Source organism: Dipodomys merriami, unplaced genomic scaffold (genome assembly GCF_024711535.1).
Source record: "Dipodomys merriami isolate MVZ:Mamm:240054 unplaced genomic scaffold, mDipMer1.0.p SCAF_13, whole genome shotgun sequence".
In the NCBI taxonomy this organism is placed as follows: Eukaryota; Metazoa; Chordata; class Mammalia; order Rodentia; family Heteromyidae; genus Dipodomys; species Dipodomys merriami.
This window is the reverse complement of record NW_027202604.1, coordinates 29,659,219-29,684,385: the sequence shown is the minus strand read 5'-3', so window position 1 is coordinate 29,684,385 and position 25,167 is coordinate 29,659,219. Positions and strand designations below refer to the sequence as shown.

At 44.5% G+C, this 25,167-nt stretch overlaps 1 protein-coding gene across 1 annotated transcript in view; it reads left to right on the top strand.

The window, feature by feature from the left end:
• Positions 1-2,353: 2,353 nt before the first annotated feature.
• Pdzrn3 (PDZ domain containing ring finger 3) overlaps positions 2,354-25,167 on the top strand; it is a 221,516-nt gene continuing 198,702 nt past the window's right edge. The window contains exons 1-2 of the mRNA XM_070018973.1: positions 2,354-3,076; positions 21,405-21,491. Coding sequence (XP_069875074.1) covers positions 2,354-3,076; positions 21,405-21,491 — 810 coding nt within the window. The remainder of the gene's footprint in view (positions 3,077-21,404; positions 21,492-25,167) is intronic.

Genomic DNA, 25,167 nt, shown 5'->3' with positions numbered 1-25,167 from the left:
TCATCCTCAATCTCTCAGTCTGTCACCCTTGGAGGAGGGGAGGGACAGCTCTAAAGAGAACCATCCATCCTGAGTGAGCACTGATTTCTCATTTAAGTTGTCTTACAGAGCATCTCCTGTTATTCCAAACCAGTTTGGTTTGAAGATTATCACCATGTTGACACAAGCATCCTCTGTGAAACTGACAAGCCCACACACCTTCTCTGAAGGAATCTGTTTCTCATTGATTATCTGAGAACTCAGGCGAAGCTTAATAAATACACTTTGTGGAGGATTCCCTGGCATGGGCTTATTGGAACAAAGGCCACTAATATTCTACCCCATGAGAAATCCTATCAAAGAAATGCATAACTTGATTAAAGCAATTAAGAGAAAACATCGCAAATAGACCAACAAATGCCACCAACGTGGATGAAAGAAACTCTTGTCTGGTGATCTCAACCATGCACTGACAAAGTCTAGTGAGTGACAACTTTTCAAAGGTCAGTTCAGAACAAGTAATCTTTATGGACATCAAGGCAATTCTTTCACTCCAATGAAGCAGTTCAATAGTGAAGGTCATCGGTCTTTAGCAGGCACATCATCAAGGAGAGACGTAAAAGCAATTAGACAAAATGGAGGCTGTAATCCCACTTTCCAGGCTGCAAGAGCCAGGACATTGGACAACACACAGTTCTTATTCTCTGGCTTGGCTGCTGAGAATCTGGCAGCAGATCCCAAATGAGAATTCCATCACTTGCTTTCACTCTCACCAATGCTGACTTCGTGTTTCTTAGGAAAGTCTAGAACCTTAGGAGGTTAAAAAATAAAATAAAATAAAAGGTTGACCCAATACATGCTATGAGCTTTCCACGGAGGTCGGAATCCTGAAAGTATTCTTTCAATGCACCCAAGCGTTTGCTGAAGAATACACAGCCTGGGCTGGCTGTGCTGCTTCAAGAACGACCCTAGAAGAGAGTCTGGATGGGCAGGATATAAAACCCAGTGGCACTCTGCGGATGGTGATGGGCCCACAGTCTGAGCCTCTCTGGGAGGGAGGTTCTCCCAGTGTGGCTCTACTCTACAATCAAGGGATGAGATGAGAGTCTGTGGCCATAGGAAAATCCGTGAAACGTTGAGGTACAGTACCCCACAGGACATCTCCTTCTGCCTCTGTTTCTCCCTCCCTCTCTGCTTTTCCCCCAATAACAAGATGGAGATAAGAATAAAAGCAGTATACCTAGGAAAAACCAACTAGGCAGAAATGGCCCTCAACGGGGTCAGGGGTTCATATATATATATATATATATATATATATATATAATGTATACATTATATATATACATATAATATATAATATATATTATGTATATTGTGTAACATTATATAATATATAATACATATTATATAATATATAATGTATATATAATATATAATGTATACATTATGTAACATATAATATATAATATATACATTATATATTATATATATTGCGTTACACTGCACCGATTTTTCTAGGAGGCAGATTGAGAAGTGCCAGCCCCAAAGCGCGCCACGCACTGGAGTGCAGACTCTTCAGAGGTGTTAGCTGTAGTGGACAGAGCCAGCAGCCGGCCTCTCCCACCCGGACAGCTGGCGGGCCGCTCGGGCCGCCCTGCGCGCCGCCCTGCGCCGGCCCAACTCCAGGGCCCCAGCCCGAGTTTCAGCTGGAGCGCGAGCCGCGCGCGGGGAACTTTCCCTGGAAGGAAAGAACTCCGGGCCGTAAGTACTGCAATAGCGCGACCCGCATCATTTTCGCGCAGGGCCATCATCAGCCACCGAAGGGAGAGGAAAGGGGGGGGGAGAGGAAAAAGGGAAAGGGGGTGGGTGGGATGGTGGTGGGGGCCGATCTGTCGTGGAAGGGGCTCCCGGGAAACTCGTTTGGGAGGAAGTGACCGCTTCAGCTCCAAACTCGGGGTGAGGGGGGAGGGAGGAATGACACGTTCTGGAGCGAAGACTCCAAGAGAGTGGCTGGACCATCCCCCTGGATCGAGGGCTGGCTGTCGGACACGAAATGCCAGCCCCGACCCGCCCGCTTCAGGGTCTGCCCTGGCCTTCCCGGCCTCTCCCCTCGGGCAGCGGGGAGGTCGGGAGGCGGCCGGGGCCGGATGTGCGTGCGCTCGCGCTCCCGCACATACGGCCGGAGGAGTCCTGTTCCCGGGGCATTTTCCGAGGAAGTCTGGAGCAATTAGGCTCAGTCCGGGAGAGAGCGAGCGAGCGGGCGGGCGGGCAGCGCGAGCCGAGCAGCCGGCGCGTCTGGGCCGCCTCGCAGGGAGGGAGGGGGGGTGGCGGCCGGCCGCCCGGAGGCGACCCCGGGCCCGCCCCGGCCGCCACCATGGGCTTCGAGCTGGACCGCTTCGATGGCGACGTGGACCCGGACCTGAAGTGCGCGCTGTGCCACAAGGTCCTGGAGGACCCGCTGACCACCCCGTGCGGCCACGTCTTCTGTGCCGGCTGCGTGCTGCCCTGGGTGGTGCAAGAGGGCAGCTGCCCGGCGCGCTGCCGCGGTCGCCTGTCGGCCAAGGAGCTCAACCACGTCCTGCCCCTCAAGCGCCTGATCCTCAAGCTGGATATCAAGTGCGCGCACGCGGCGCGCGGCTGCGGCCGGGTGGTCAAGCTGCAGGAGCTGCCCGAGCACCTGGAGCGCTGCGACTTCGCGCCCGCGCGCTGCCGCCACGCGGGCTGCGGCCAGGTGCTGCTGCGGCGCGACGTGGAGGCGCACATGCGCGACGCGTGCGACGCGCGGCCCGTGGGCCGCTGCCAGGAGGGCTGCGGGCTGCCGCTGACGCACGGCGAGCAGCGCGCGGGCGGCCACTGCTGCGCGCGGGCGCTGCGGGCGCACAACGGCGCGCTGCAGGCCCGCCTGGGCGCGCTGCACAAGGCGCTCAAGAAGGAGGCGCTGAAGGCCGGCAAGCGCGAGAAGGCGCTGGTGGCGCAGCTGGCCGCCGCGCAGCTCGAACTGCAGATGACCGCGCTGCGCTACCAGAAGAAGTTCACTGAGTACAGCGCGCGCCTCGACTCGCTCAGCCGCTGCGTGGCCGCGCCGTCGGGGGGCAAGGTAGGTTGTTGGTTAGCTCTGCCCCGCGGTGCACCGCCTCCCCCCCACACCCACCTCCCACCCCGGGCTCCTGCCTCCCTTCTTCCTGGTGACCTCAGGGCCCCCCCTCCCCACCCGGATCCCCCGTCCTGTGCCCGGGACGCCTGGAGCCTCCTTCCTGGGAGCTTCCCTTCCCTGCCTCCCTCTCCCTTCGCTTGTCCTCTGTATCCCCACATGCAGGTTGCCCCACCTGAACTCAAAACCAAGGTCCCTATCGGTTACACGCACTTGATCAAGGGGCAAAATAGAACCAGGGGTAGGGCGAGGCTGCGGGGACTAACAGGAACTCAGAACCGAGTGTTGGGGGAGAAGTGGGGGGGGGTGCGGCTCCAGAGTCAGACGCCTTCAGGGGCTGTGTCTTGGCAGATCCGCTGCGTGATCTCGGGGAGGTGGCTTACCCTTTCTTCAGATCTAAAAGCATGGTGGTCCTCAGGGATGGGACCCGCGGGCTGAACTCTTGTCCCCCTCTGAGATTCCTCAAAGAGGAAAGGGAGGCCCAGAGCGAGCCGCTGCCGCAGGACGCCAGGACAGAGACCCCTGGCTGAAAAGCTGGACTCAGACGTGGGCTTTGGGGGCTCAGTGCATTGGCTGACCTTGAGCAAGCGATGTAACCCCTCTGAAGTTGCCAGCTATGGACCCTAGGGGTGTCAGACAGTAAAACACAGCCAAACACCCTCCAAGGGATTAATTTGAGGACTTCAGTCAGAAGGGATGAAAGGATCCCTGGCCCCAAAGAAGGGGAAAGTATTTATTGAGCGTGAATCTTCCGGAGTTAGAACTGTTTTCCAGCGTGGGTGTTGTTGTTATCGTTTATGCAAACAAGCTGGGGTTGATCTTGGAGCTTAATCGCCACAGGTTCAAGGGTGCCTCAGTTTCTCTAAATCTAAAAGATTGTTACCTTCAGGGAGAGAAGGAATCCTGCCAGACTGAGAGTAAACGCTCAACCTGTGTAACCTGCAATTATTGTAAGGATCCCTTCCTGAGCCTGTCCCTTCCCTCTGAGGTCTTTGTAATTATGACAACTTCGACTTTGCTCCAGACCCCGTGCTCAGCTCTTCCCAGACATTTCTCTCTTCATCCAGCAAGGGAGGTCTGATGCTTCTCATGTTGCAGAGGAAGAAACTGACAGTTACCCAGGGGCAGTCTTGAGCTTGCTTGGGTCACTTCTTTTAGGTGTCAGAAGTGGGCTTTAACCCCACATATGTGCCTGACTCATTATCCCAAGCCTTTAACCATGTTGCATTGCCTCTCAGTATAACCATAAACTGCCAGTTATTCTGTATTTGGTAAGAACCAACCACTGTAGGAAGTATTTTGCTTGGGTTATCTGTTTACTCCTTGGAGATGAGAAAAGTCACTCAGGCAGATTATATAACCTGTCCAAACTCAGTGACTCAGGGAAAAGAGCTGGATTCAGATTCTACCTCAGATTGTAGGTAGGTTCAGCTTTAACCCTGGATTGTATTGACATTTGGAGCTAAGTCTTTGTTGTGTGGATGCTATTCAGGACATCTCTTTGTTGTGTATATTGGGGAGGGAGGAAGGGATGTCTGTCCTGTGTACTGTAGTATATTAGCCTCTCCCTACAAGATGCTGGCAGACCTCCCTTCCAAATTTTAACCATCAAAAGTGTTTCCCAATATTGTCCTCTGGGGGACAACATCACCCAAATTTGAGACTGGTTTCCCTAATTGCAAGAGCCACGTTTTCAACAGCTGGGTGCTTTTGCCTCCTTCCTGGGGAGCCTCTTCCCCCCCCCCCCACTGGTTTCCCTGCTCCAGATGGCCTGGCAGAGAGGGGAACGTATTTGCCCAAAGGGGCCCCAGGGGCCTGTGTCTGCTCTGCTTCTCCCTCCCCTCCCCCAGCCTCCCTCCTCCATGCATGCACACCAGGCCTGCAAGTTTTCCAATCTTCTCCCTTCCTGGCCCCTGGCCTGTCTGTCAGCTGTAGCCTCAGCAGCTGGCCAGCTCTGGGAGAAGGGCAAATATTTACAGCTCCGTGGTTTGCCCAGGACCGCACAGGCGCACAAAGGACTGGTGTGAGCCTAGAGTCACCCAAACAGAGGGCAGAGCTTGGTTTCCTATCAGGCGCCAGGTTTGGGATGCAGGAGTTCCCTACTTTCCCCTGTTTATGCTGTCATCTGGATTTCCTGCTTTGTTTTCCAAGTGACCCTTGTTTATAAATAAGCCATTCACTCCCTCAGAGTTTATACATCATTCATTGTTGAGCTAGTTTATTATTTCTTCTTGCCTTTCTGTTTTCTTTCTGGAATGTTTGGGTAAATGCTCTCTTAGAATCAAAAAATGTGATACTTGAGTCAAAACTTTGGTGGGTATTTTGAAGCATATTTGGGTAATGAGGTAGAAAATAGAAAATCAAGGTCATTGAATTTAGGGACAAGCTGGATTTTGAATGTATAGGGAAATGTTGCTTGTGGAGTTGGAAACCTGCTTGGAACTTTCATGAACCTCTGTGCCCATCTGGTGATAGCCAGGGATGGCCTGACCAGAACGCTGCCCTAGATAATTTCTGTGTCTTCACGCCCTGGTCAGCCTTTAGGTCTTCTGGAAGCTCGTTCTCCTTGTCCTGAAGTTAACTCAGTCTACCCTCTTCTTGCTTTAGCCATAAAAACCCTCCCAGTGGAAGCTGCTTAAAACTTGTCTATTTCATTGAGCCAACTTTTCTGACCCTGCTAGGTCCTGTTTCCTCTTTTTCGAGATGCAGAAGGATTTATATTGCCTCTTGTGGACAATACTTACTTCATTTTGTTGTTGATGTTGTTTCTAAGTCTTGAGATTTGCTTCTCTATCACAAGCTGAAGTTGCTAAGAATCACTCAGTAGATTTTCAGTACCAGCTCAGCAGCTAAAACTTGCTCCAGGCCTGACCTGGCATTCTGGAAGTTGTCTTAGCTTTCTGTTTCTTGACACCTGTGGAGGGCTCAGGGTTTGACAGTGGTGTACCTGCACAGACATTGTTTGCTCTGTGTAAAATGTGAGCTACCCCAGTGCTTCTCAAACCTTAACAGGATCAGAAGCAGGGGAGAGCTTGTTAAAACCCCACATTCCTGAATCTCACCCCTGGAGATTCTTGTTCCAGTGAGGGCTGGTGTGGAAGCTGAAATTTTGCATTTCTAAAGAGTTTCTTTATGATCAATACCGGTCTGTTGAGAAGCTGCTAAGCTGAGTAGACATTCAGGCTCAAGAACAGACCTCTAGACCAAAATAAGCATTGGTCTTTTCTTACAATTTAATTGGTCATTGTTTTTCCAGGGTTGGGGATTGAACCGGAAGACTCACAGTTAGGCAAGTGCTGTCTACCACTGAGCTACAATCTCCAGTCTGATTTTTACTATTTGAAGATTATTTTTACTATTTGAAGATTATTTTACTATTTGAAGATTAGACCCAGAACCTTTCATATGCTAGATGAGTGTTGTACCACTGAGCTGCATCGCAAGCCCTCTGATCATTGTCTAAACCATCCCTTCCTAAATATTGTAAGACTTTGATAATGTTTTTTTCTAATTCTTTATTGTGATTAAATGATTACATAATTTCCCAAATTTCACAGTATTGTGGGATGCTTAGTTAAAGTCACAAACACATTCTAACTTTCACGGGGCAAATTGTCTATCGTGGTCTATAACATTTATGAGTTCTATGAGCTGTGACAGTACAGTTATTTCTTCCACATCAGGTGATATGTACATTTCTTTTGTTTTGCGTAGCATCAGCTGTTTCCTTTTTCCCACTTGTTCCCTCCCTCCCATCGCTGCCATTGAGTTTCTTAGTTCATTTTGATCAATATCCAGTGCAGCTGATGGGTCCCACTGTTGTATGTTTTTCCCTGATTCCCTCTAGTTCTGTGTCCTCCTTCTGGTTTCCCTCCGGTGTGCACATATATACTATATGTGTCATCAGCAGCATGGAGTTATTTAATAGTGATTCGACCAGATGAGTGGAAGTCCTTTGTTTCTGAAGCCTTGTTAACTTTGTTGTATCACCTTACGTTTTGGATTTAACATCCACTTATCAGAGAGACTTGATAATGGTTTAAAACCTGTATCAGCCACAGTTAAAGGGCAGATAACCATGGGCTAGAGACTCAGTTCTAACCTAGCCACAACTGGGCTGCGTTACCAATGGCTTGTCACATATAAGTGATAAGAGATTTGCTCCCAGCCTCAATTTCCCTCCCTAGTTTTATCCACCTCTGAGAGCAAAAGCATTCCAGAACAAAAGATTCCTTTGCTTTCTGGGAAAGGAGACATTGTAGGTAAAACTTTCTTTGGAATTGCAGAGAAACTTGAAAGCCCCATCCTTATATCTTTTGTCCTTTGATTTCCCCTCCCCCATATTTGTGTCCATTCTTAATTGCTAAATCCTATAGATTGTCTTTCCTAAGTATGTCTTGAGTCTGTTCATGTTCTCTGGCTCATTCACATGATCACCTTGATCTGAACTGTATTTCTTCACCTCAGCATAGTTGACTGGTTGATACTTGGTTGTGTGGTGGTGGTGGCAGTGGTAAAGAGGAAAGGTAGTTTTATATATCATAGGATGTCCAGCCACCTACCTGATATCTTTGTATAGTGGGAAGTAGCACTCTTCCAGCCATAAAGATAAAAGACATCTCCAGATGTTGCAAGGGCAAACCTGATCTTGGTGTCAGCTCTCATCTCTTGCCTGAACTACAGCTATCTCCTTCACATGTGGAGCACCAGGAATAGTTTATTAGAAATGTAAAAGTGACCTCACTCCCCATCCTTAAGCCCTTTCTTGACTTCCAGGATGTCATGGGTGGCCATCAGGTCCAGCATGCTGGCTTCTACCTGCCTGTGCTCTTCTACCCTTTATTCTATTTTCCTGAGGCTTTCTGCCTATACCTCCTTGGTTTCTTCCACCTCTGTCTGGGCATTTGCACTTGCCCTTTCCTATACCTGGAAGAGCCCTTCCAAGCAATCTTCACTAGTTAACCTGCAAGTTTTCTGCCTCTTCATCCTGCCTCCATCCTGTCAGCACTTAGAGGTTATTCTTTAGTAGATAACCTTTCTTTTAGTCTTCCTGTCTCAGCTCCAGGAACTCTTCCTCTAGGAAGCCAGGGTTCTCTGACTTTACTACCTCAGGTGTCCTCTACCTTTATGGCACTATCGCAGCTGTAAGTAAATAACTGGAGGAACCTGCCTTATTCACAGCTGTGGTCCTGCTCCTACAGCCATTGCTATGTGTCTTAAATGTGCTCTCTCTGTCTCTGTCTGTCTCTCTGTCTGTCTCTCTGTCTCTCTCTCTGATGCCAATACTGAGACTTGAACTTGGGTCCTTGTGCTGCCCCTTGGCTTTTTTGCCCAAAACTGGTGCCCTACCACTTGAGCCATTGTTTTCTGCTGGTAATTGGAAGTACAGGTTTCATGGACTTTTCTGCCTAGGATGACTTTGAACTGTAATCCTCAGTTCTCAGCTTCCTGAGTAGCTTGGATTGTAGGTGTGAGCCACCAGCTCCTGGTTTAAACTCTTGATATGTGTTTGTTTGGTGGATGAACTCAAGATTCAAAGGGCTGTCTTGTCACCCATCAAAACTTGTCATGTTGTTAACCAAAAGCGGGCTTGTATTACAGAAGAATACAGTTTTTCTTGACCCCACCCCAGTTCATAAAATTGTTTCCAGGTTTTTGGGTGGCTTCATTTTTCTTCCAATTGGATCCACCCAGATCAAGTTGTATAAAGCCCCACATCTCAGAAACCATTTTGCCTATTTCAGAACTGAAGATAAGTGAGTCTAATAGACAGCTGTATCAGAAGATATTCCAGATGTTGGGAGGCTTTGAAATGGATCTATCAGAATGTTTACCCTTGGATGGATTCTATTTCTGACAGCCCTCAGCAAATAGCCATTCCACAGTTTAGCTAACCAAACAGCCTCGTTCAGCTAAAAGAGTTGCTGGCTGTCACTTGTATTCCATTCCAGCGATTTATAAAGCAAATTAGGAGTTGGCTTACAAATATGTTACCCCACTGCACAGGGTGAAGCATAACTGGAAGGTTCAAATTGGGAATTCTCTCAGTGGTTCTTTCTGCATTCAGAAATGATGCTAGCCTCTCTGTAAAACTATTTCATGAGTATGAGTCTATTTATAAGGTAACCATGCATTAGACTGTAAACCAGGGAGCTTAAAAGAAAAGGTGGTAGTATCCATTGGGTTTACTGGGTGCTGTGTGCTTAGGGTGGCTGCTGTGTGCATATACATAGCTTCCTGAGACATCTTCATTCAGTAGAACTCTTATCTTCTCCTTCCCTCCTTTTCTCCTTCCTTCCTTTCCTCTTCTCCTTCTCCCATCCTCCTTCTCCTTTTCCTCCTTCTCTCTCCTGCTCTCTTTCTCTTTCTTGGGTGGGTGGGTGATCAGTTTATAAAATGTTATAAATCAAGTTAAAGCTAAAGGTTTAGATTTCTGAATGTTGAGATAGGATTTGAACCCAGCATTCTCAATTCCAGGCTCATGGATTGTAACCAAACGAAGCAAAGGATGTTGTTCTTGAGCCGTGGCCCCTCTGAAGCCCGTTTTATTTGCTAAGTGCTACATGGACTGGAGGGGTGAATGAATTCTGTTTCATCCTCAGAAAGGCTTGGTGACACAGGTATTCTTACCCCTGGCCCTGGACACTCCATATTGCAGATAAACATACAGACTTTTAGGAGGTTAAATATCTTAGATGGTTAAATACCAGTGGTCTCCTGTGGCATATTTTAGTTTTCTACTGGGCTTTGAATCCTTGGTGATGCAGAGTGTTTGTCCTATGCCGTAATTCCTGTTTTCATAGGTTCAGGATAGAACATGTGAATATAAAACTAAACGGATTCTAGCTATGAAAGAGATTTAGAGCCTGGGGCCAGTTACTCACATCTGTAATCCTAGTCACTCAGGAGGCTGAGCTCTGAGGATCATGATTCAAAGCCAGATTGGCAGAAAAGTTGATGCAATTCTCCAGTTAACCAGCAAAAGGCTAGAAATGGAGCTATGGATCAAGTAGTAGAGTGCCAGCCTTGAGCATAAAAGCTTAGGAACAGCACACAGGCTCTGAGTTCAAGCCTCAGTATATTCTCTCTCTCTCCCTCCTCCTCTCTCCCTTTCTCTCCCTCCTCTCCCTTCCCCTCCTCTCTCCTCTCCTCTCCTCTCCTCTCCTCTCTCTCTCTCTCTCTCTCTCTCTCTCTCTCACACACACACACACACACACGCACACACACACACACACACGTGCACACCAAATTTGCACAAAACAAGTAAAATGTAAAAGAGAAATGGTGTCCTGGATAGAAAAGTTTCTGTGTCTTTCGTTTGTCTCTGAGTCAGTTTAAGAGTGGTTGATGGGGCTGGGAAGGTAGCTCAGTGGTAGAGCGCTTGCCTTGCATGCCTCAGGCCCTGGGTTCGATTCCTCAGCACCACATAAGCAAAAACGAAAAAAGCCGGAAGTGGCACTGAGGCTCAAGTGGTAGAGCGCTAGCCTTGAGCTGAAGAGCTGAGGGACAGTGCCCAGGCCTAGAGTTCAGGCCCCATGACCGGACCCCAAAAAAAAAAAAAAAAAAAAAAAGAGTGGTTGATGGTAGGACCTGTGTGAAAGGCTCACAAGTGTTTCGCCTTGCTCACAGTTTTATATTTTGAGTGCTAGGCACAACTGGATGCCAAGGTGAGCAACTTGAATCCGGGAAATCAGTTAGATCTGTTTCTTAGGCCTTCGAAAACACAGCACATTCATACTGTTCTTTGCTCACCCAAGCTTTTGAGCTGTGGGTTAGCCACCAACTCCCCTTGAGTAATGGTGTCTTAATAAGTCGGTTCCAATAAGACAGGGAAGTGGTATAACATAATGATTACTCTTGTAAAGAAAATAACTAACAGATGGATCTGAGCAGTCATCTTTCTCACCCATTCCATATGTATAATTATGGGGGATTCAAAGGACAGAGACACTATGTCACCTTTGCAAGAACAGGACCTACAGCAGCCCCACTCCCCCAGGAAGGGGAAGGGACATGTGCAAAGATGTGGCCTCTGCCTGGTTGTTTGCACTGGAAATACATTCACAGCTGTTTCCAGGAGCCCCATGCATTTGCTAAATGGGTATGAAGAGGGGGATGGAGGCCCACCAGGTCATGAGTTAAAACTGGATGCAGGTACTCTGAACACAACCAGTGTGTGTAATAGAACCCAGTTGCTGGAATTGCTGATAGAGGGGTGGTATTCTCCTTCTCCCCCATTGTTAAAGCACTTGGGGCACATCTCCAATCCCACTCTCTTGGCTTTAATGGCTTCATCTGTAAAATGTGGTAGTAAAATGGCTACTAATTGGGTTGTTATTGACATTAAACAAGGTGATGAATATTAAGGTGCAGTAAGAGTTATCAAGCACCTACTGAACCATCTGTAGGCTCTTAGCACTTTGGCAAATAACTTGTCAAGGAAACATTAGAAATTTGAAGGAATTGTTATAGAGAGGAAAGGAGATTTTTTTACTCCAAGCTGCGTGGCTTTATGAGGAGCTTCATGTTGCCTCTGAATTTGTATTCAGTATTTATATTCTCTGAAGCATTTTTCAGTGGTGGAGAATGTGTGATAAAGAAAAACTTCAAATTGTTTTAAAGCCCAGGGGTCAAGTTGTGAAGGGGGAGTTCAAAGCTTGTGAGTGATGTGAGAGTTTAGTGTTCGCAGTGTATTTATATTCATCCCATCAACTTAACAAAGCTGCGGAAAGGCCTGGCATTTCCATCTTATAGTTGAGTGGCCTTTGCTCTCAGTCCTCTGGTGAAGAAGATGCTTCACTTTGGTAGCTGGACGTTTACATTTCAGAAACTGTCATCCTAGCTGGGCATTGGTGACTCCATATCTTTAATCTTAGCTATTCAATTTGTGGTTTGAAGCCAGTCAAGGCAGAAAAGTCCATGAGATCCTCATTTCCAATTAGCCAGCAAAAAAGCTGGAGGTAGATGTGTGGCTCAAGTGGTAGAGAACCAAGTGAGAGCATGAGGATGTTAGTTCAAATCCTAGTAGCATACACACACACACACACACACACACACACACACACACACACACACACACACACACACACACACACACACACACACACAAAGAAAACAGTGGTAGAGAACCAAGTGAGAGCATGAGGATGTTAGTTCAAATCCTAGTAGCATACACACACACACACACACACACACACACACACACACACACACACACACACACACACACACACACACACACACACACAAGAAAACAAACACAACCTCTAATCCAAGCACTAAGGAGGCTGAGATAGGAAGACCCAGAGTTCAGAGACAGCCTGGCCTAGTGATGTTCTATATCAGTCAACGAAATTTAGCAGGGTGCCAGTGGCTTGCACCTGTGTAATCCTAGATACTCAGGAGGCTGAGATCTGAGGATTGTGATTCAAAGCCAGCCTGGGTAGAAAAGTCCATGAGACTCTTATCTCCAATGAACTCCTCAGAAAAAGCTGCAAGTGGTTCTGTGGCTGAAGTGGTAGAACACTAACCTTGAGCACAAAGAGGCTCAGGGACAACAGTCAGGCCCTGAATTCAGGCCCCAGGACTGGCAAAAAAAACAAAAAACAAAAAACAAAAGTCAGAAACTTCAACTACCTTGTCTTTAGTCCATTTCAGATGTTATAACAAAAATAACATAATTCTGTGTACTTTATGGATAATAGAAAGTTATTTCCACCATGGTAGAAGCTAAAAAGCTGGAGATGGAGGTTCTGGCATGTCTGGTGCTCAGGGTAGATGCCCTCATTCTCTGGTGGCCATCTTGTTGCTATGTCTTCAAGTGGTAGAAGGGGTCTCCCTTGGGCCTCTTTCATGAGGACACTGATTCCCAATCAACTTTAGAGTTAGGATTTGAGTATATGAATTTTGAGGGCGCACAAACATTTATAGCACAGTACCTTGCAGCCTAGCAAATGGACATGCTAAAACCCTGCATCACTTTAATAAAGGTCCTTGGGAGGGTAGGGGTGAAATTTGAAGTGGTTTTGATGAATAGTGCTTGTGGATATTCACTAGAAAAGAAGATAAATCCATGAAACACAAAGTTGAAATCAAGCCGCAGAAAATAGAAAATTAGTCAGTTAAAAATTTCTCAGGTGGCTGAGCGCTCTGTGGCGGCTCACATCTGTATTCCTTGCTGCTTGGGAGGCTGAGATCTAAGGATTGTGGTTAGAAGCCAGGCCAGACAAGAAAGTCCATGAGACGCTTATCTCCAATTAATCACCTAAAAACCAGACGTAGGGCTGTGACTCAAAGTGGTAGAGTGCTAGCCTTGAGCCTTTACAAAAGCTCAGTAACAGTGTCAAGACCTGGAGTTCAAGACTTATGATCAGTAGCAACAACAACAAAAATTCTCAGGTTGGTGAGCCAGTGGCTTGTGTCTGCAATTGTAGCTACTTAGGAGACAAGATCTAAGGATCAAAAGGCAAAACCAGCCAAGGCAGGGAAGTCCATTAGACTCTTATCAAATTACCCACCAAAAAGCCAGAAGTAGAGCTATGGCTGAAGCAGTAGAGCAGAGGCCTTGAGCACAAAATTCTAAGTGACAGTTCCCAGGCCCTGAGTTCATGCCCTAGTACCACCCAAACAAACAAGCAACAAAAAAATCCCTCAAGTTGTTTAACTATAGCAGTAAGTGAGGTTTTTGTTCGTTGGTTTGTTTTGAATTTGCAAGTAGTAAAAACATTTTATTTCTTATATATTATTTTCCAGAAATATCTTGTTTAGCTTATAGATATGCATTATACAATTCTGCATATATTGTGGCTCTGGAAGAGCTCTTTCTTTTTTCCTTTGATTTGTTTCCCCAGGCCCTGAGTCTCTTTTCTTTCTCTCTATATCTGCTTTGGTGACAGATACATCCTGCCAATCCTTCCATTGACTGTCATGTCCAATTCCAGCTTATTTTCAAGCATCATTTCCATGACCATTGTCAGTGTTAGGCTCAAACAGTTTCCCCTTCTGTTCTTCCTCCAAGAATCCTTTCTTTAGAACTGGGATTTGAATTACAGGGAGGACTTAGTCCGCACTGCTTCATTAAAAATTACAAAGTTTGAACTACAAAGAAGACAAAAGTATCTGAGTGTGGGGAGTGAAGACATGCCCAGCTCTTTAGTACAGAATTGCTGGCAGCCGGCTTTGCCTCCTGGTCCCCACCCCTGCCCTCCAGACCCCTGATCTGCACATTTTTGCCTGGAGACAGCTAAATACACAGTGCTTTCATGTCACCAGTGTGCACACAGAGCTGTTTCCCAGCTGTGTGAGGCTCTAGGAGCTTTGTATAACTGAGCTGAGAGGGGTCTTGTCACCCCAGACACACAGCCTTCTTCTTCTTCTATAAGCCCACCATGGCAATGATTGGGAAACATGGAAGATGTTTTGTGTGTGTGTGTGTGTGTGTGTGTGTGTGTGTGTGTGTGTGTGTGTGTGTGTGTGTGTGTGTGTGTGTGTGTGTGTGTGTGTGTGTGTGTGTGTGTGTGTGTGTGTGTGTGTGTGTTTATTGTTTTGGTTTTTTAAAAACAGGAGTTTAGAAAGTCTTCAGTCTTCAGTGACAATGGATGGACTCAGAGCCGCCATACGAATTAGGCAATGAATGGCATGAGTCCAAGCTCCTGAGGTGGGATTGTTTGGAGTAGAAGGAACAGTGACAGAGTTAATACTGAATTGAAGATGGACTTGGTCCCTGGAAGACAGTATACATTCCTAGACACTTAAAAAACATTTAAAGCAGCCTCTGCAAAATGTCTTTTAAACAAAGCAGTGTCATGTGTCATTTAACCACAGGGACACTTCTGAGAAATGCATCTTTAGGTGATTTTGTCATAATGCCAGCCCTGTGAAGGGTGTTGCCACCATTTGGATGCCTGTGACAAATCTAGGCAATATCACCTTGTGGGACCAGGCGTCTATGAAGCCCAACCTAGAAATGTCCTTAGGCAACACAGGAGTGTATATGTTCAATGTGTGACTTTTCACTATGGCATTTTCTTCCCTTCCTCACACTCTTGAACAGCTAAACCTTAAGTTGCAAGGTAGGCTGAGTATATGTGCCTTACTGATCAGTGATAAATGACTTAGCAAAGTTATTTTATTCCAGATTGCCCCTATGTTCCGCCATGAGCCTCTACTTCTGCCGCTGGCTTGCTGACTGAGGTTCATGGTGCTGTTTAGGCCTTGCTAGTCACAGCTCCTTTTCCAAAGCCCGTCTATATTCCTTTCTCAACTCTAAAGACCTAAGCCTCACCCATACAGCCAACATTGCCCTGGACCCACCTACCCACTTGAATAGAATTCTGGGGTGAGGGTTAGTGTGATGGTGATCCGTTAGCACTCCCTGCCAAGCTGCGAGCAAATAGTGATGCCAGAGGACCCCAGGATATGACAAGTCTTCCTTTTCTGACCTGACCCCAGACCCTTCACAACTGTTCCTCTATCTTCCAGATCCTGGCTGCTGGGTAGAAATAGCCACCAACCAAGGGCTGTAGGATAGGAAAGCTATCAAAAGGTCTCATTTCTACTTGCTATTGTTTACTTGTGGTTGTTTTTCCTAATGTCCTTCCCAACCCTAAGAACCACTCATTTGGTAGGATTTAGAGTACCCTGAGCGTCTGTGCTCCCTTGCTCATTCTTCTCTTCTGCCTCCATTGTCCATATCCAAGTGTGTCATGTCTTACACTTTGATACTTCCCTGCCCAGTTCCGAGCCAATATCTGTTCCCCACCTCTTTTGTTTCTGGCTCCTTCTCCTTTCAGCCCCGAGTGTGTCACATGTCTGTCATCCTCCTAGGCTGCAACCCACTGGCTTATTATCACCTGTCCCCCTTGCTTGTGCCTTTGGCACCCCTTATCTTCCTTATCATGCCCCCTTCCACCTCGTATGAAATTTGTTCACCCAGAATTTACAACAAGCGTCTCCTAGAATTTGGAACTCTTTCTACAGCCTTGCAAAAAGAAAAAGAAGAATGTATACTAATTTTTATTTCATTCCAGACCCTAGCTCTTTTAAGCTTTAAGTTAAGATTAGGCATTTCTTATTTCCTGACCATGCAAGAGTATGATTTATGAGATAAAATATCATGCTGGCATCAGTACTGACCTGTGTCCCTCCCAACATTTGTGCCTTGATTGTGTTGTGTGTACTTATTATTGACTAATGTCAAGAGAAACTTATATTGTTGAGGTATGTGTCTCACCTATGGTCATAGTAATACTGAGACATGAATTAAAACTGTCACCTGGTTATATGGATAAGAAAACTTATCTCAAGACCAAGATCTTAATATTCTTAACTCTCACATTCTCATTAGTCCATAATAATCTTTTCAACTATTGTGTCGTACAATCAATATGCTCATATAAGTTGTATGAATCAGTATGTTTCCCTGAACTCTAATTACAAAATTTTTACTGTACTCCTTCATTTCAAGATGCATCTTTTTGAGACAGAAGGGTTTAGGCTAGGGGGCAAACATTTATTATTATACAAAGCTCTTGGGTATTGGGATTACATGGGCCTGAATTCTAATCCTAGCATTCCCACTTGGCCAGTCTGATCTTGAGCACATGTATGATTTTTGGTGAGCCTCAATTTCTCATATTATAGAATGTTGATATAGTACCTGCTTCAAGAGGATGAGGTATTAATCAGTTGTCATGAAGTGAGATCCTTTCTCTTTTGTTTTTCATTAAAAAATTTTTTGGTGGTAGTGGAGCCTAAACTTCTTGTTTTCTCTACTTGAGCCAGGTTTCCAGCTTGGCTTTTTGCTGGTTATTCTGGAGAGTTCTTTCCAGGCTGGCTTTGAGTCATAACCCTCTGGCTCTCAGCCTCTTGAGAAGCTACGAACCATAGGTAAGAACCACCAGCACCCAGCTCCCCTTTTCCATTTCTTTTTTTTTTTTTTTTTTAAATAGTGAGAATACCGTACAGAGGAGTTACAATTACATGGGCAAGATAACGAGTACATTATCAAGCATTGTTGCCTCCTCTTTGTTTCCCCTTCCCACCCTTTCCAATACTCTCCCCCCTCCCCCTCCCAATCCTCCTCCCACCTGATCCTCCCCCCCCCCACCAAAGTTGTGAAGTTCGTTTTTCAACATAATGACTTGTACATCTCATTGTTGCAATGGGTCCACCTGTATTCCTAGTTAAATGATTTGTTTTTGCCCTTCCCCTCCACAAATTATACCAACATCAAATACAGTGAAAGCAGGGGTTATATCGTGGGGGAGGGACATACAAAGCAACATAGAAATCATCTTATAAATATGTTAGAAACAATTGCATGAAAGAAAAAAACATTTAAATACTTACCTTGGGATTCATTCCTTTTCCATTTCTTGTTTAACTTCATCAGATTATACAAAAAATTTCAGCACATGGGTTATGATAAACTACTTAAACATACCAGTACTGGTTTATTTTTTTTAATGAAGGATGCCACTGTTAGCATAATATGAGCAGTTGTGAATACAGCATTGGTGCCCTCATCCTGATCATACATTTCTTCACTCCATGAAATATAATTAAGAATCATTTCAAAGCCCTCTCTCCTGAAGCATTTTGAGTTCAGGAGTAAGTTAAGTGGTTAATCACAGATTAATGTTAACATGTTAAATATGTTATATGAAGTCTCATGTTTAAAGTATCCATTAATATTTCTTCTTAAAAATTAAAGAAGTTAAGGTTGCTTCAGGTGGGGATGGGACTGGAAAGGCAAAACTGGAATTAAGCTTATGGTGAAACAATTAGAATATGGTCTGTGGTAATTCGATGGAGACCTGAAATGACTTCAGCTCAGACTAAACTTTTCTCTCTCCCAGCATCCCGCGCATTGATTTACTGTAATGAGTTAGCCCTCAAATAGAATCTGCCATCTAAAGCCAATGTCCCCCTCCTGGGCAGTGGACTAGCTCAAGGTGCTGTTTGGCTAAGGAATGTGCTCTAGCCATTGTCTCATTTGTCCCCTGAGAGACATCCCTGTGGACTTGGCTAGACTTAAGTAACTTAGGGACCATCAGATTGTGTCTCTCAGAGATAAAAGTCAAAGAGAACAGCTTGAAATTCTGTTTTGACATTGGTCTCCTGGATAAGCCCTCTTTTCAATGCATTCTTTTCTGGAACTTCAGCAGACAGAGTGTGAGATAGTGCTAGCCTACGTGGAATTTTCTTTCTTCTGTAGTCTACACTGAAAGAGGGTAGCATGGAAGGGTAATTAATGTCTGGAATTGGAGGAAGTGGATGTAGACCAGGACCATATCATTCCAGCTGTGTGTGTGTGTGTGTGTGTGTGTGTGTGTGTGTGTGTGTGTGTGTGTGCGTGTGTGTGCGTGTGTGTGTGTGTGTGTGTGTGCGTGCCAGTCCATAGGCTTGACTTCAAGGCCTGAGTACTGTCCCTGAGCTTTTTCACTTACAACTAATGCCCTACCACTTGAGCCACAGCTCTGCTTCCATCTTGCTGGTGGTTAATTAGAGATAAGAATTTCATGGACTTCCCTGCCTGGGCTGGCTTTTAATTACAGTCCTGAGGTCTCAGCCTCCTGAGTAGCTAGGGTTATAGGTTGAGCCACTAGCACATGGCTTCTATTACCTTTCTGATGTGAGACAGCTTTTCAGTTTTTTACTTGTATCAAGAAGATACAAGTGTCCCTTTATAGGATTCATTAGATTAGTAAATGAAATAAAATACTCTTGTTCAATTTAATTTCAGACACATACCAAGAGCCCAATAATTGGTAGCAGTTGCCATTGGTAGTGTAATATATTAACATTCTTTTCTGTCTTTCCCTCCCTTTCCTCCCCTCTTTCCTCCCTCTCTCCCTCCCTCTCTGTCTTTATGTCTGAAGTAGTTATAACACAGTAGACTTAAAACTAATATTTGTGATCATTTCGATGGTACATTCTTCTCCGCACATCATTTGAGATTGTCAGACTAAAGCCATCTGCCTTGAATTAGTGTGTAACTGCACAGTTTCTATCACTGATTAGTTATGAAAGCCAGGCATGTAAGATATGTAAGATAACTTGCTCCAGTTCCCATGTTATTTCTAACTTTTTCACCCCTGTGAAAGAGCAAGGCAAGAAATGAACTTAGTAAACTTCTCAATATCCAGTGCAGAAGATATAAACTATTTCCATTTGAGAATTATCATGTTTACATATCAGAATCTTCAAGTTTATTCTAAAAGTTGTATTCCAATTCAACAGTGCCTTTAAAACCACTCAGATTAGTTCCCCAGAATGGTAACCTTGGTTGATGGCTTTGGGGGATGTTGTTTAATGGACATTTTGCTAATAACCAATGAAATAGGTTATCATCAAAAAGGCTCTGCTGGTTTTCATTAGATGCAGTGGATTGGTAGAGACTAGCTTCTATTTTGTATTAAAATTCTGCGTTTTGTATATCAAGTAAATGACCCTTCAGAAATAAACGTTGTGTTGTTTTGATAGGATACTCTATTCCTTCTCTAGAAATGAAATGCCATTTTCTAATGATGAATTGTAATTTTGTCTTTAGAGAGTTTTCATAATAAGCTTTTGGGGTCATATGAAAAATATGACACAAAGCTCTTCTGGGCATAATTCTGGCTGTGTATGGAAGCAGAGTTAGACATGGACAACTATAGTTGTGTCCATATTAGTGCTCTAGGAAACTCACAGGGTGGTGTAGACAGTGGAGTGATTCAGTGTGATAGACTCAGAATGTCACATGCCATTCAGATGGTCGAAGACAAAAATATTTGGTGAGCAATTAGTAAATACCGGAACAAAAAAAAAAATCTCTCCTTTGTAATAAGTTGCCAACATTGTTTTTAAGACAGTTTATTAAGAAGCATTTCATCATTTCAAAAATGCATGTAAATAATGCATTTAATAATACATTCTTTTTTTCTTTATTTGCCAGTTGTGGGGCTTGAACTCAGGGTGTAGGCACTGTCCCTGAGCTTATTTTGTTCAAGGCTAGTGCTCTACTACTTGAGCCACAGCGCCACTTCCAGCTTTTTCTGTTTATGTGGTACTGAGTAATCGAACCCAGGGCTTCATGCATGCTAAGCAAGCACTCTACCACTAAGCCACATTCCCAGCCCAATACATTCTTAAGAATGCATTTTAATGTCCTGTGCAAACAGGAAACAGAAAGTAAATACCAGTCTACAGACAGTCCATGAGAGGTCTTGCATATCATTTATATTCTTGGAACCATTTCAAAGGTTTACTAGTGAGCTTAATGTTTATATGAAAGGATATTAAAAAATTATCTTTAAGTATTTGTACAAGGGGGTTTTCAATTCCATAAGTCAGACTCTGAGTCCAATGCATCTTTGTCAATGTCACCCTTTCCATCATTCCCCCCCATCTTTCCTAATCCTATCCATACCCTTAAGTTAGGTGGTTCCATTTGTGAGAGGGCAGTAAAGGACTTCATGCATCAGGTCAAGTCTATTTTTATTCCGCTGTGTGTTACTTGAGAGTGTGGATTGAGGCACTGGCATCTCAGTCTCTCTGGGCTGTGGAACGCTGTGCCTCTGTGACCTGTGTGACCTACCCGATTGACTTATGCTTGTTTGATATGAAAGTTTTCACGCTGACCAGGCTTCTGCAGAGTGCTCTGGGTCAAGCTGCTGCTCCACACTGTGAATGGACTGGACAGTGATGACTTTGTGAAGATGCCCCTCCCCCTTCCAGTCCAGTCAGGACTGTCTGTCTCCATCCATGTTTGCCTCTGATATTTCCTGCACTGTCTACCACTCCCCCCACTTCTGCCAAGTGTCCCCCAAACAGAGATGACTATTGATGGGCCGTGCATGTGCTCACACTTCCGAGAGGATTGCCATTTGACCTTGGCGTGACATGACATGAATGCTGCCATTGAAAATAGTTGAGAAGTCAGCAAAAAGTAGCTGTCTAGACAGCTAGCGTCCAATGGGCCGGTCGAAAGAGAGCTGTCTTTGACAGACCGAAGAGTCATTGATAGAAAATGTTCGTGAGACGTGTCTGGACTCCTCCAGACATTCTTGTGTGGTCATCCCAGGGTTAGACAGTATCTACACATGTTTACAACCTCTGAAACACAGGATGGAATTTCAGATTGCATTCTAAAAGTTTAAAAACTTCCCACAAGATAAAGTATTTATTAAATGGTTCACTCCATAGTCCCCGAGTCCACTTCAGATTGAAAATTTCTATCATTTAATTTCCTGTTTGTAACTAAACACTTGAACTTGTTTGTTCATTGCAGGGTGAAGAAACCAAAAGTCTAACGCTCATCCTACATCGGGATTCTGGCTCCCTGGGATTCAATATTATTGGTGGCCGGCCTTGTGTGGTATGTTCGTTGCTAAAACATGTTTTTCCTTTTTCCTGGGTTGGTTAGACGATGCTGAGGACTGGAAGTCTTGCTTATTTCCCCTCACAGCTAGATGGGGAGACTGAAGAGAAAGGAAAGAAAGTTCTCTTTGGTTAGTACTCAGTGCTGGGGTCCAGCCTTAAGGACTGTTAAATCTCACAGGAGGAAGAGTTTTGGGGAGGGCCCAAAAGCAGAATTTTTGAAGGATGATTAAAAGCTTTCTAGATCAGAAGAACTGTATTTTATGCATGTATATATATACACATACATTCACTCAATATATATGTTTATAAATATGTATATTGAATTAGCTTAAGTAAAAATGGGCATATTTAGTTAGCTATAAAATAGTTATTCTATCACATTGGTAAAGTGTGTTCCTTCTAAGAATTATGTGCAAAGGGGGAAAATTTTAAACAACGAAATTAAAATATGACTAAAACTTTGGCTACATTGTTTCATCACTTCAGCATATTACGTTACATTTTTCTGGCCATTTTGGAAGATCATTGAACTAACAGATAATAGATGTACCCCAAAGGAAGAGATTTAGCAGAAAGTAAGAGGCCTGAAGAAGCAAGAGAGGTAGGGTGCTACAAGGGTAGAAAGTAATTTAGAGGTGGTAGACAAATAGGGAGGAGATCAGAAAGAAGCTAAGAGAAGGACATGGGCCTGATTCCTAATTCCCGATTCCTAAAGGCCTAATCGGCCTTGGGCCGTGGGATTTGAATGAGCTCAACAGTGAGTAGACAAAACCTGGCTGCTCATAGGGAGTGATGTGAAGGGATTTATGATTGAATAATGCTCTTATCTTTTGGACAAAGCCACAGTTTCAAAACCAAACTAAGAAGTTTTACTATAAAAAAAGGATAACTTAGTTATAAGTGATACACAGTCATTAAAATGATGAACATTATTTGTCTTGCACAACGTCTTAAATGATGAGAGTAGATGATAGATATGAAGGGGGAGAGTTGATCTTTCCTCCTCTGTTGAACCCGTGGGTTGAGCTCACAGTGTGTCCCAGTACCTCGATGGAATTTGTAGAATACATATGGGTGGTATATTTTGGTTACTACCTCTTATCTGTTCATAAGACCTCAGGCTGTCTGTCCTCATGCTGTTTGGACCTAATTTTTGAAACCAGGGCTCCACACACCCAGCTTTGCAGGGAGGGAGCAAGTTGGGATTTATTACATAAGCAGTTGACCCCAGAAACCAGCTGATCAGCACAGGATTTGGACTTGTGTTCTCCAACTTCTAGAAAACATCTTTGTTTCTTAGCACAGAGAGCAGTGTTAGTTTCTCCTTAACCTGTCTTCATAATTATCTTTCCTCCTCTACCCACCTCTTGTTATCAGTTTTAAGAAACAACTTCAATAAACTAAGATCCACTTCATTTTAGTAGATGTTTTAAAAGCCAAAAGAACCCAAACTAGGAAGATGTCTTCTCTGTCTTAGGTCTAACCACATCAAAGCCTAGTGTTTGCAAAATACAGGAGTGGAGAGGTGTGTCTGTGCTTGGTATTGTTGAGAAACCTATTCTTTCAATGCCAGTGAGCGGCTGGATAGTTTTTCAACCTCACCAGGGGTGAAGTACCAGGCTCAGGCCCAGTCTTACTGGCAATTTATTTCTTGCTTGTGCATAAAAGAGCATATTTCTACTTCTTTCCTTTTTCCTTTAAAATAGAGATTTAAGTACAAGCCAGATCTGATTTTGTAGCATTGCTAAGTGCTCTCTGTTGATGTGGTCATTTTGGAAAAAGTACATGCATATATCCTCCAGAGAAAAATTTAATTCCTCATGTATGTGGTTGCTCTGTGTGTGTGTGTGTGTGTGTGTGTGAGAGAGAGAGAGAGAGAGAGAGAGAGAGAGAGAGAGAGAGAGAGAGAGAGAGAGAGAGAGAGAGAGAGAGAGAGCCTGCTTGTTCCAGTGAGCAGAAATAGCATATTAAGATTTGAATGTATTCCACAATGTTGCCTAGAAAATCTGGCAGGCCATTTTGTACATGGTAAGATGCCAAGATGAATGACAGTGCACAGACAGGCAGCCTGGTTAGAACTGGAAGTAGAATGTGGTACAAATGATGAGTATGTTGCCCAAGGAATTCCTGTTAGATGCTCAGCTGGCTTGTGAAATAGCCCAACCTGGGGCTGTGACATAAGGTTTGTCAAGGCAAGGCAGTATAGAATGCTCTGAAATCGCATCATTCATCTCTGCTAGTTCTCATCACCCTAAAGAAGGCGCTGCCAGTCTATGTATCACCTTTGGCAAGTGGACATGATTTTCAGGTACGCTGGGGATGAAAACAATCCTTTTCATTTTTCTTTCACATAAGCCAACAACACAAATAAATCCCAAACCGTGTTAGTTCACCATGATAAATAGGTCTGACTTAGAATGTGTTAGGAAAAGAGCCAAACACACTATGAGATGACTTCTAAGAGAAAACTGTAGCTATCATGAATGTGTTTGATCTGGTTTTCTTGGATTATCTTGCTTTCTCTGGTTATTTTGCATCCTATCCTTACTCCTTTCCATTGACTAAACCTAAATTCTGGTATATGGTTTTACTTGCTGCTCTCTGGTTTTTCCTTGAACCTTCTAATGCTCTTTTAGAATAATTACTTCGATAGAGTATAGTATTTTGTAAAACAAGCCAAAGCCAAAATCCCATTCCCAATCTCTCTCATCCTCTCTAGCCAAGAAATACAAAGTAGCTAAGTCAAAAGAAACACAGATTTTTTTTAAAACCATATGACATATTGACGTTACCTGAAGAGAATTTGGGCTTGCTTATGAATCCATGGTGGTCTAGTTGGCTTCCAGACTTCTCTGTTAAAATATTGTGTAGGCTGAAATGTTGGACTTGTGTAGTAGTGTGTCTGGGGAGAGATTTTCTAGTGGGAAACAGTATTAGACACAGAATTGTGTGCAAAAAATTCTAGCTTTTGTGTAAAACCAAAATACAGTGGTTTTTCTGGGGGTGGGGGGGTGGGGTTGTGGGCCTTGAACTCAGGGCCTGAGCACTGCCCCTGAACTCTTTTGCTCAAGATTAGCACTCTGCCACTTTGGGCCACAACTCTACCTCCAGTTTTTGAATGGTTAGTTGGAGAGAAGAGTCACACAGGGACTTTTGTGCCTGGGCTGGCTTTGAACAGCAACCTTCAAATTTCAGCCTTCTGAGTAGCTAGGATTACAGGTGTGAGCCACCAGTGCCAGGCGAATACAGTGAGCTTTTAGTTCAGTGAACTTGGGTAAGTCACTTAGTCTCTTTGGGTCTCAGGTTTTCTATCTGTTTGTGCTTATTTTGGGAATTAAATAACATACATAGAACATTCACTGTGTTCTCAGTAAATAGAAATTACCTTTGAAATGTGGATGCAGGGAGGTGCCTCAGAATATGGCTGCTGAGAGAGAGACAGGAGACATATACTCAGCTGCTGTGGGCTGAGTGCTCAGCAGACCTGTGTAGAGCACGCCAATGCCTTTGAAGGCCAGTTGAGTGAGTAGAGCACCCGCAGCACTGCTTACCCTCTCTTGGAAGAGTGTTGATGGAATCCAGATGGCAGTTTGAGATGCCACATGGGGATAAATGTTGGGGAAAACACTTAATGCTCACTTCAGGTTGTGATTTTGGTTTGCTCTGGTGAA